This window comes from Artibeus jamaicensis, unplaced genomic scaffold (assembly GCF_021234435.1).
Source record: "Artibeus jamaicensis isolate MK-2021 breed Jamaican fruit bat unplaced genomic scaffold, CSHL_Jam_final scaffold_1964, whole genome shotgun sequence".
In the NCBI taxonomy this organism is placed as follows: Eukaryota; Metazoa; Chordata; class Mammalia; order Chiroptera; family Phyllostomidae; genus Artibeus; species Artibeus jamaicensis.
In genome coordinates, this window is record NW_026522030.1 from 55,398,001 (window position 1) to 55,410,986 (window position 12,986).

Consider the following 12,986-nt stretch of genomic DNA (forward strand, 5'->3'; position numbering starts at 1 on the left):
GACATGCTACTACAGGGCAGAGAGCTTTCTTCTTATTTATTTATGCATTTCTATTTTCCTCACAGTTAAAATTCATCACTATCAAATTGTCCCAGATGTGGCTAGTGGGAGCCCCTTCAAACTGGCCCTTGTGTCCTTTTGACACACACCTCGTTATTTTTTGAGAAATTCCTAGTTTTTTGGTACAAGGTGTTCCAGGGTTGGTTTTCATTTTCCCAGCCCCTGCTATAGCCATTTCTACCAGTACTGGTTCCTTAGTGGAGAATGATATTTAGAATTCAAGATATGGGTACTTGATATGCTTGGTTCTATTGCTTTTAGGCCTCTCAGCAGAGAAAGGTAGGAAATCATATATATATATATATTTATTTATTTGCATATAACCATTTATATCTGTTGATATATGTATGTCTGTCTAGGAATCTGTCTATTAAAAACCATGAATTCACAGAGAAATGCAATCTAAAACTACAATGAAATATCACCTTACTCCCATCAGAATGGCTACTATCAGTAAATCAACAAACAACAAGTGCTGGTGAGGATGTGAAGAAAAGGGGACCCTCATGCACTATTTGTGGGACTACAGATTAATGCAGCCACTGTGAAAAACAGTGTGGAGTTTCCTCAAAAAATAAAACTAACTTATGACTCAGCAATTCCACTTCTAGAAATACATTTGAAGGAATTCAAAACACTAATTTGAAAAGATATATGCACCCCTCTGTTCACTGCAGCATTTTTTATTATGGATAAGATATGAAAGCAACCTAAGTGCCCATTAATAGGTGATTGAATAAAGAATATGTGGTACATATACACAATGAAATGTTGCTTGGACATAAAAAAGAATGAAACCCTACCATTGGTGATGCATGAATGGACACAGAGGGTATTATGCTAAGTGAAATAAGCCAGACAGAGAAAGAGGGTATTATGCTAAAACTCAATCGAAGAAAGACAAAAAAGGGTACTATACTAAGTGAAATAAGTCAGACAGAAAAAGACAAATAAGTGACTTCACATATATGTGGAATCTAAAGAACAAAGTAAATGAACAAACAAAACAGAAGCAGTCTCAGTACAGGGAACAAATTGATGGTTGGCAAATGGGAGGGGGGTTGAGGGGCTGAGCAAAAAAGGTGAAGTGATTAAGAAGCACAAATTGGTGGCTAAAAAATAGCCATAGGGTTGTAAAGTACAGCATAAGAAATATAGTCAGTAACATGTATGGTGCCAGGTGGGTACTAGGCTTCTTAGGGGGATCACTTCATAAATTTTATAAATTTCCAACCACTGTGCTGTACACATGAAACTAATAAAAAACAATATTTAATCTCAATTATAATTGAAAAATTAAAAAAAGAAAACACAAGTTTACACTATTTTCTACCAATCTAATTCCACTTTCTGACGGTAAGAAATCTGATTCTCATTATTCTTCATATATTTATATTTGTTTAATCCTCCCTGAATGTTTGATTCCCAGCTACCCTGGCCCTGTGCTGAGCCTTGTCACATCCATGGACCGTTGCCCATTGAGGCTTAGGCTACAGTTTAGTCTACAAAGGGAAAGGAGGAAGGAAAGGGAAGGGAAGAAAAGCAAATGAGAAAGTTCAGCTGCAGCCATGCAAAGCCCCCTCACCCCCAGTGGGTGCCCTGGACCAAGTCTGGGCCCCAGGCACACTGGTCCTCACCCTCCTGAAAACTCAGCTTGGACTCCAATGGGGGTTTGTAATCAGAGGAAGTAAAATGACCAGATTTGCATTTTGCAAGCTTCAGGCCATGGATAAAATTGGAAACGTGGAGATGTAGAGATAAATTGGGAGCTACTAGCAATGATCCAAAAACCTTAAAGTGGAACAGAATCCTAGACAGTGTCCCAGATGCCCTGCCTCAGGCATCCCAGGGCTGGCTGTGCTCCATGGTGTCTGATTGATTTTTGCCTGATTGCTGTCTACCTCCTGACCTCAGAGGCATTCTAAAGGAAACAGATATCTTTGGAGGACTTGAAAAAATCATGGGATAGAAATGTTGGGCAGAAATGCCGGGTTGGAGGATTAAATGCAAGTTTTTAAAGCATGCTTCTGATAAATAACTGAAATTTACAGTGGTGTTTTGCCTCCCAACAAAAACTCCATTTTAAAATTTTGAGTAAAGCAACAAGCTATACTTTGCTGCAAAACCCAGGGTAGGCGAAGGTTCTTAGGGCAAATAACTTGGGGTAGGAGGAATCTGCCTTTAGAAATTACATACATTTATACCGGCAACAAGCAGTGAGTTACTAGAGACAACAGAGCACTACCTTCTCTGAAAAAGTGGGGGAGGAAAACCTTCGCAACTCACATACTGAGCCCTCAGCCAAAGGAAGGCAAGAATTCCTCCTTGCATGTAGCTAATGCAAGCACAAGCTGCTAATGAAGTGCCAACCACCACGAGTTCTTGATTGACCACATTATCTCTGATGGCCACCTTTGCAAAAACAAACCTGCCCTTGGAGGGGAACCACACTCTGCCTTTGCCCATTGGACTGTCAAGTACCACTGCTATGTTACTGAAATAACTCCAAGTATATTTCTAGCCTTTGATGGCATCTGTGTGTGTGTTTCTTTTATGTCAGAACAGAGCTGTCATTTTGTCATTTGTCATTTTCTGAAGTTGTAAGCACCAGAGATCCTAGCATGTGCCTCTGAGATATACTTTGTACTGCTGTATCCGCCATCCTGTCCTGATGAGGCAGGACAATATAATTAAGCATATAGGAGCCAGACCACCTGAATTTGAATCCCAATTCTCTTGTTTACTAGTTGTGTGATTTGGACAAGCTGATTGGCCTCTGAGAGCCTCTATTATGTCACCCTCATAATGGGGGAGCTTTCCCTGGCTGGTGTGGCTCATCTGGTTGGAGTGTCATCCCATAGCCCAAACGTTGCAGGTTCAGTTACAGGACAGGGCACATACCTACATTGTGGATTCTGTTCCTGGGCGGGCACCTATGATACCCAATCCAGGCACACTCAGGAGGCAACCAATCAATGTTTCTCTCACATCAATGTTTCTCTCTCTTCCTTCCTCTCTCCCTTCCTGTCTCTCTAAAAGCAATGAAAAACATGTCATTGGGTGGGATATAAGAAAAGGAGGGAGCTTAACAGTGCCCTCTTCATAGGGCTGATGCAAATACATATCCCATGCCTTGTATGAGCCCTGAGTTTTTCTGGAACTCAGGGATGCTGAGCTGGCACTTATAAATCCACAGCACTGGCCTCTGTGATATGGAGTAACACCATTCTCAGCGCCCATGCATCCAAGTCTTAGTAGGCTTGGATATGATGCCAGTGGAATTGACATCTGTGTGAGTGTTGGCAGCAGGCATTCTGGGCCGTGACTAATTAATCATTTAACTTCTCCAGACATTAGCTCCTTGTTGGTGAAATGCAAATAAAATTAGTGTCTATTTCCCAGGGGTGTAGAAAGGATTACAGAAGACAGTGCACACAAAGCAATTAGCAAAGTATCTGGCTCATTGTAAGCTTCGTGGAAATGTCAGGACTACTATTTTCATTAGCAATAATGTGTGGTGTCAGCTAGGTTGCTGTCACATTATAGCATATAGAGCTCAAGGCTAAGGGTCTCTGCCAAGCCCAAGGCCAGGGGCTGGCCAGATCCAGACAGAGTGACAGGGTGACAATCTAATAGGCTTGGCTTTGGGCAGAACTCCAGCACCATCGGGAAATTGGGAATTCAAGGCTAAAACCTAAAATCCAGTTTTAAAGACAAGCCAACTTGAGTATACCTGATGCTGGGCAAAGGGCAAAAAGATTAATCCCAGCCTTGGGGGGTGGGAGGCAACCCTCTGTCTCCTGCCTGCCAGGGATGGAGAGTCAATCACTCAGGACCTGGCCAGGGTCCAGCCTGAAGCTACAAAGCATCAGCCCTGACCTGTCAGCTCAAAGAGCCTTCCCTGAAAGCAGGTTTTGACAAAAGGGACAGGAATGTGCAGAAGAATGGCTGGGGGGAAACAAAGCAGTAGAAAGAGAATTCTGAGGGAACCAGAGTCTCCCTAACATTCTGGCCAAGGGCCCAGCTGTAGAGCTAAACACCTGAAGCCTAGAGGCCAAAAGAAACCATAGTGATCGTGTTTACCATCCTCCTAATGCAGCACCACGATCCTTTAGCCAAAATCACTGCGGCACATGTGTTTTGGAATTCAGGACTTTGGTATTTTAGGAATATGTTCAGATTACTAAGACATAAGTTGTATAACACCCCTAGTTAGTTCACAGCATTGGGGGAAGGGGATGCCATAATCCAACAGGCTAATATTATTGTAGTAAAACGTGTGAATATTTACATCAACCGGGACATGACCTATAAAGGCATGATCTCACTTAGGGTCCAGTGTTGTCACCAAGTAGTTTACCTGACACTGAAGAAAACTTTGTGGTGTTCAGAGCTTTTTGGTCTTTGAAAGTGGTGGTGGCGGTTCTTTAGTGGACATGATTGACATGGTTGACCGGTCAGGTGACTAATCCAAAGGCGCCCGCACAGTCGGCGGGGTCCCACTCAGTCTGAGCCACCTCGTACGCATGGAGCACCGGCTGCGTTCCAGGCACCGTGATCGGCACCGAGCTTACAGGGTGTGTTGGCTTCCTGGCACTGCTGTAACAAAGTACCACAAATAGGGTGGTTTAAAACAACAGAAATGTATCCTCTGTGGTTCTAGAGGCAAAAATCAAGCTCAGTGTCAAAGTGTCAGCAGGGTTGTGCTCCTTTTGAAACCCGTGAGGAAGAATTCCTCCTCACCTCTTCTGGCTTCCACCTTCTGCCGACCACCCTTGACATCCCTTAGCTTACAGACACATCACTGCAGCCTCTGTCTCTGCATTACATGGTGGTCTCTCTGGGGTTTCCCTCCCACCTTATGAGGACCGCAGTCATATTGGATTAAGGACCCACCCTACTAGTATGACCTCAGCTTAAGTGATTACGGCTGCAGTGACCCTACTTCCAAACAAGGTCACATCCTGAAGTACTGGGGTTAGGACTCCAGCGGGAGATCTGTGCCAACCCATGACGAGTGGTAAACCAGAACGGTCACAGCCCCATACTCTCCTCCGCACGTCGATTACCTACGCTGAGCACAGCAAAGGAAACAACCACCAGAATGAAAAGGCAACTATCTGATAAGGAGTTAATCCCTAAAAGATATAAGGAACTCCTACAACTCAATAACAAAGAAAAGAAGAGAAGAGAAGAGAAGAGAAGAGAAGAGAAGAGAAGAAAAGAAAAGAAAAGAAAGAAAAAAAGAAAAGAAAAGAAAAGAAAAGAAAAGAAAAAGAAAAAGAAAAGAAAAGAAAAAAGAAAAGAAAAGAAAAGAAAAGAAACACAAAACCGTTTTTAGAATTGCAACATGGTACAGCCATTACAAAAAATAATATGGTTTCTCAGGTAGTTCCTCATAAAATTAAGAATAGAGTCACCATATTTTCTAGGAGTCCCACTTCTGGGTATTTATCTAAAAAAAAAAAATGAAGTCAGAACCTTGAAGGGATATGAGCACGCTCATGTTTACTGCAGCACTCACTATTCACAATAGGAAGACCTGGAAATAACGTAAAAGCCCATAGACAGATAGGTGGATAAAGGAAATGTGATATATACATACAATGGAATATTATTCAGCCTTAAATACAAACTAAATTTGCAACGTAAGTGAAATAAGCCAGTCACAGAAGAACAGATACTGCATGATTCCACTTATGGGAGGTACATAAAACAGTCAAATTCATAGATTCAAAGGGTGGAATGGTGGTTGCCAGGGGTTGGGGCAAAGGGAAATAGGGAGTTACTAACTATGTGTTAGTAATTATGTGTTCAATGCACATAAATTTTCTGTTGTACAAGGTGAATAAGCTCTAGAGATCTGCTGTACAACATTGTAACTATAGTCAACAATGGCATATTATAGTAAACTTAAATTTTTGTGAAGGGTAGATCCTGTGTTAAGTGTTCTTACCACAATAAAAATAAAGAAAAATAAAATAATAAAATGGTGTGTTGAGAATTTCCAAATGGGAAAGTATTAATGGGACCATAAAATTAAGGAGGATTTTTTCCCAGCTGAAGGCTTCCTCCCTTAGGAAGTACCATTTCCAATGATAATGAAAAGATGAGTAAAAGTCAAGCAGGCAAAGTGGGGGAAGAAACACTAATGCCCTCACCCTCTAACGCCCCGGGCAGAGCTCCTGTCCTCCTCAACGCAGGGCTGACATGGCAGCTGGGCCCCAGAATCCCAGGGAAGGCCCGTAAGTGTCTCATTGCTGCCAGCCATGGCCAGTCTTGCCCACTCAGGCTGGCCCCACCCTGGGCTGCGGTCCTATCCTCGTAAACAGCCAAAGGCACAATTATCAGGGAAGCCCAAGGCTCACATACCCAGGCTTGATGCAGGAGAAGGTAGGCAGGGAATCTCTGCTTTCTCTTTTTATGCCTAAGTTAATTTAACCCCAACTATGGATGGTGAAAGGTGGGTACTGGAGATATCAGGGTGAACACTTTGTAAAGTATATGATTCTCTAACCCCTATGCTTTATACCTGAAACTAATACAAAATAATATTGAGTATAAACTATAATTGAAAACAAAATAAGAGTAAAAAAAAGTACTTTCAACCCAGAACCAGCAAAGTGTTTCCTACACAGACAGCTTCTGCTGACCTCTGCCCTTGAGAATGTAATGTACTTTTATCGTGGGTAGGCAGCTATATCTGTTTACAAGTTTCTCTGAACAGTGTTGAAGTGGCTTCAGGGCTGGCAAATTACCTCTGCTTCAAGGTCTCAGTGGCTGAATTTTCCAAAGGTGGGTGCAGGGAAGGGACAACACAGTGTAGAGCCTCAAGTGTGACACATTTTAACCTTGGGACAGCATTTACTATGTAGGCATACACAGAAGGTTCATAGCATTGGGCATAGTGGTTAGATTTGGTTTCCCATCCACAACATTTAGTACTTCACTTAGTACAAGTGGGAATGAAACACTCTCTTTCGAAGTATAGCAAGTATAGAGAAATGTGCACAAACTCTATGTGTCTGGCTTTGTTATTTCTCACAAAGAGAACCCAGATCCAGCACCCTGATCGAGACCTCATCCCAGAAACTTCCCCCTGTGCCTCTCTTCTAGTTACTGCCCACCAAGGGTACCACCATCCTGATCTCTAACACTATAGCTGAGTGTTGTGTTTTGAGCTTTAGATCAGTGAAAGCACGGTATGATTTTTGCCTTTGTAATTTCTTTTACTCAATTTTATGTTTGTGAGATTCATCAATGTTGGTTGTTGTTATAGTTTATTCTTATTGTTTGATAGTGTTGTAGAAACATATAACTTTTTATCCGTTTCATTGTCGATCCACATTTGTGCTATTCCCTGATGGAGTATGTAGAGTGCTGCTTTGGATATTTTTCTACATGTCTTTTGGTGAGCATGTGCACACTTTGGAAGGAGAGTATATTCTTGTATTAGTTGTCTACTTTTGCATAACAAATTTCCCCCAAAACTGGTAGCTCACAACAAAAATGAACGTTTGTTACCTCTCATAGTTTAAGAATTTGGGACCAGCTTGCAAAGCCATTCTGGCTCAGTCTCATGAGGTCGGAGTCATCTGAAGGCTAGACTGGGCCCAGTAGATCTGCTTTCGAGGTAGTCCACTCACGTGACTGGAAAGATGGTGCTGACTGTTGGTGACCAGCCTCAGTTTCTTTGCATGTGGATTTCTCATGCGGCATTAAGTGTCCTTACGACATTATTATTGTCAGGCGAGCAATCAAAGTGACTTCCTCCAGAATGAGAAGTCACAGAGAGAGAGAAGTGGAAACTACATTCTATCATTGAGCCTTGGAAGTCACATAGCATCACTTCTGCCTCATTCTCTTCATTACAAGTGAGCCACTAAGTTCAGCCCTGACTCAAGACTCCATCTTTAAAAGGAAGGAGTGACCAAGAATACATGGATATAGTTTAAACCAATAACCCTATGGCATTTTAAGCTTGGGTTTAACCCATACTAGAGATTGAAAAGTGAGTTTATAGAAATTTATACAGTATCTAAAAGAAGTATATTCAACCCACCTTCTCCTCTTCTATTGATTTAAAATGTCATGAATGTTGATAGGGCAATTGCCAAGGCATTTTCTGGAGACAGCATGGTACAATAGAAAGCACAAAGGCTTTGGAGAAAGACACACTCAAGTATGAATCCTGGATTCACTAATTACTCATTGTGGGTATTAGGGCAAGTCAGCCTCTTGCCCAGCTGGGATATGGAAAATCAGTAGAGCCTGTTTTATGTTGTTACAGAGGTAGTTAATGACATAACATGTACAAAGCACCCACTATGATGACAGGTCCCTCCATTTGCTAATTTATCAGGAAATAGTTAACCACAGACATTAACTATTCAGAAGATGCTGTGATGAACCCTATGAGAGATACAAAACTGACTCACACATAGACCTTGCCTTTAAGAGGTGCATCCTTCTCTATGGCTCTTAACAGGCAGAATAATTGTAATACAGTTGAGAAAATGATAAATGTCTGCTGCAATTATAAATATAATCCTTAAAATATGGATCAAATTTGAATATATACAAATGGAATAATTTTGATGGGCAAAAAAAGGACAAAAATTATTCCAAATCAGGAGTAACGACTTGAGTAAAGACAGAACTAGAAAGCCAGGGGTGGGCATGAGTTGAGAATAACAGTAATTCACTACAAATACAGCTTAAACATAGCATAGACAGAAGGAGGTTGTGGAAATGAGGGCTAGAAAGGTAGTTGCATATCAGAGTGTCAGGAAAAGATTGAGTATGCACTCAGTTTTACAGTCTGACAAAAAAGAATTTAAACCAATTTTCAGAGCTGGATATGGAAGGTAGGGGGCCTAGGTACTGAAGAATCTACTTGTGATGCTTTTCTTGGCTAGGTCTTATTTGTAGACTCTTTCTGCCTTGCATTGTAAACAGAACTTTCTAAAACTGATCACTAAAGAACACTTCTGACTCAGAACCCAAGCAACAGACCTTTTTCCTTATTGTTTCCATTTAGGAGGCTGCAGCAATAGAGAAATGCAGTGGGAATGTTTTTATAGGCCCTTAGCTGACTATAGATGTACTTCTCAAGACTGGGCCATTTGGAATGGCCGATTTATGCATGCAACTCATCTGTCGGTATTTGACTTCCACTTCCAGATAATGAGCAATTCTCTCCACTTATTTTCCCTCAAGCAGACTGATCTATTTAGGAACTGTTACTTTTGTTACATTCTCCAGTCCCGGGCAGTGATAAGATTTATACATAGGACAGAAATGTTTCTATGCTATAATGGAAGTTTGAAAGGATTTGGAGCCAATGACCTATCGCTTTGAAGCCAAAGAAAAGCAAGCACAACTTTGTTCAGTCTTGCTAAAAATGGTTGCTGGAGAGATGAGCAGAAAGGCTTCTTCTAAACCCACTATTCAGTATGTGGTGGCCAAGGCCATTACGCGTTCCATCTATGTCTTACCTAGCACGCCTTCTTTTTTGATGGAGTTTATGTTTCATCAAAATAAACATGATTGTGTCCATTCTTGATGATTTTGTGGATAAAAATTGGATGTTCCATTATATCACCCCCTTTGTTTTATCTGAAATAAATGCTAGCGCATAAAGGGAAAGGATAGATTTGAAGCTTAGGATAGAACTCCTAGCCAATCTTATATTGGAACTTCCCACATTTCCAGTTAGGTGTTTTTACTCTATTCCCAGTTAGATGTTTTACTTCAGAACATTTCATATCATGGGAAGTGTTCTCTGCACAGGTGCTCAGGGCATCCTCTTTCTTCTTTGATTTCTTCCCAGGTGGGAAATTGGCAAGTGGAGTCCATGCAGTCTCACCTGTGGAGTTGGCCTGCAGACCAGAGATGTCTTCTGCTCCCAAATACGCTCCAGAGAGATGAATGAAACAGTGATCCTGGCTGATGATCTGTGTCGTCAGCAAAAGCCCAACACAGTGCAAGCTTGTAACCGCTTCAACTGCCCCCCAGACTGGTACCCTGTGCAGTGGCAGCCGGTGAGTTCTGAGGTTCTCAGCATTGGAGTTTGTGATTTCATCAGTGGTTCAGAACAGGGGACACTCTCTTCAGGTAGTTTTGTCCCCTTAAAGCAATGTTCAAGTTTAGTTCATTTTCCCTTCTTAGTACTCCCCCACCTTATTCAAATCCAGATGTTTTCATTACACACCATGTTTTTTCTACTGTGCCACGCCATGTAACCTCCAAAAGCAACTCAAATGAACCATCTAGTAACCTGACAAAGTTCATCAGGCTCATAAAAAGTTCATCAGGCTTCATGACAAAGTTCATCAGGCTCATAAAAAATTTTAGAAATAAGGACAATGTGGTAGGTTTTTTATAAAGCTAAATTTGTTCTGAATTTGTGCCATCTAGACTTTTGCTAATTAAAATTCTAAGAGATAAAGGTACTAAGCAATGATTTTTTTCCTTTTTTAACCTAATTACTTAGTAAAATAAAAATTTATAAATCTTGAGTTTATTTCAGACTTTTTAAATTACTTTTTTGGACATACAAATTCCAAAAGTCTGGGAACCATTGTTTTAGAGCAGGGGTTGGCAACTGCAGCCCAAAGCCCAACCCAGCGCATGGCCAGGTACTATAACTGAAGTTTAATTGGGACACAACAACACCCATTCTTTCATGCGTATTGTCTATGGCTGCTTTCACCCTGCAAGGGCAGAGCTGTGTGGTTGTGACAGAGACCATGTGACCCACCAAACCTAAAGTATTTGCTCTGTCCTTTTACAGAAAACTTTGCACTCTAAAGCACACATAATAATAAAAGCAAAACTATTTTATGATAGTATCTTATCTAAAATTATATTTATCAAACTTAATGTTTATGCCTTTAAAAATGCAGAATAATTTTAGATTATTTGGGTAGAATCTTATTTTGCAGTTTCCTCCCCAATGGGACATTATACATAGTTCCAGCCCCAGGACCTTTAAGTGACATCAAAGGTCACAAAAAGTAAGCCTGAAATGTGAGGGGGACATTGATCCCAGTTTCACTGAAACAGTGTTTTACTCTCAAAAGTGTCCCAATGAGAATGATAAATTATGTGGTTATCCAGCTGACAGGGGTAGAGGACAGCGGCTTCCATCCCCTTCCTCCGTGCTGCCCTTTCCACACGTCCTCTCTGCTTTTCACAATCAGGTGCCGGAGCCCCCGCCTGCTCCCAGCCCATGTCGGGGCTGTGATTTAGCAAAGTGCTCAAAAAAAATCAAATAGTAATGAGTGAGCAAAATGCTAAAATGTAAAGCATCTGGAAACAGACATTGACTATATATTTTCTTTTAGAGCTTAAATGTCTATGGCTAAATTCCATGCAATCATGTAATGGTTTATGGAAGTCAAGAGGATGTTACATATTTTGAACATCAATGTAACAGCATTCTATTAAGAAATATAGTACAGCCCGGGCCAGGTGGCCCAGTCCATTGGAATGTCATCCATGTACCAAAAAATGTTACAGTCTGATTCCTGGTCAGGGCACATACCTAGGTTGTGGGTTTAATCCCCAGTCAGGGTGCACATGGGAGGCAACCAATGTTTCTCTTTCACATCAGTGTCTCTCTCTCTCTCCCCCTCTCCCTTTCTCTCTAAAAAAAATCAATAAGCATATCATTGGGTGAGGATTTTTTTAGAAAAAGAAATATATATTATATACCTCATTGAATCCTCACAGCAATCCTTAGAATCCAGTGAAAAGTAGATTTCATTATCTTCATTTGGGGGTTTGAGGAAACTGAGGCTCACACAGCTAGCAAATTTAGGGTTGACCATCAAGCCAGGTTTATGTGATCCTTCCCACCATACCCCTTTGTTGGAGATCACCATGACCGAAAGTGCCCTCAAGAACTGTGTATGAGCCCTTTTGTTTTACAGATGAGGTAGCTGTGGCCTAGATATGGCCTTGCTCAAGATCATAAAGCCTGGTCTAGAAACCCCTGGTTTCTAGTGTATTTATACTTTTGCCTTTAACCAGAGTGAATCCATGGTCTAAAACTGCACCAATAACCTATGCCAACCCTCAGATAAGATGGAGAATCAACCAAATGAACCTTCACTGGTGATACTATTAAGTCCCTGTATTATTAGCTTGTTTTGCCATTAAGTACATAGTAAATTCTGGATAGAATGTTTATTGAATGACAAAATGAATAAATAAATCAAGAATACTGCCCACAAGCCCTGAAAATTCTGACTTTATGTCTTACTGCTCTGTTTGTTATGTGGTTATAGGTCACACTGACCTAGCAGTAAGGGCGTGTGAAACCCCAGCCTCTTTTCAATGGCCACATGTGTTGGAGAATAATGGCGGTAACCTCTGGTGCTCTAAGTTTTTAGAGCACTTCCACATGCAGGATCTTTATTGGTCTTTTGCTACCACCGCCACCTCCGTGTCCAGTCTCCCTATTAAAAAGAGTGAATTTCCAAAGATTTAATTATTCTTCCACTTTTCATCTACCTCAGGCCTGTTAAGACATGTATTTATTTTAAAAACCTCTCATTTCCTTCCATTAGTCAGAAGCCTTTGGGATAAGTTGGGTACAGGTACACCTTGTTCCATTGCATTTCACAGATAGTGTACTTTTTGGTTTTGTTCTTCTTTTTCTAAAACAAATTGAAGGCAAAGCCCTCCACCAGCAAAAAATATTACAACTTGCTTTATTGTGGTGATCTGGAATGAAATCTGCAATATCTCCAAGGTATGCTTGTATAAGTACAGTTTTCAAATCAGGAAACTAATAAACAGCTCTTTAAAATTCATCCAGTGAGCCACTGACTACATTTTCATTAGGACCTTTAAAAATATCTTATTTCCTACTCAGTACATAATAATTGTGGAAAATATTAAAACATAACAAGAAATAA

General features: G+C 40.9%; 1 protein-coding gene across 1 annotated transcript in view; it reads left to right on the plus strand.

Moving 5' to 3' along the window:
• The window catches only part of ADAMTSL1 (ADAMTS like 1), a 948,619-nt gene that overhangs the window by 767,463 nt on the left and 168,170 nt on the right, over positions 1-12,986 (plus strand). The window contains exon 17 of the mRNA XM_053656510.1: positions 9,893-10,103. Coding sequence (XP_053512485.1) covers positions 9,893-10,103 — 211 coding nt within the window. The remainder of the gene's footprint in view (positions 1-9,892; positions 10,104-12,986) is intronic.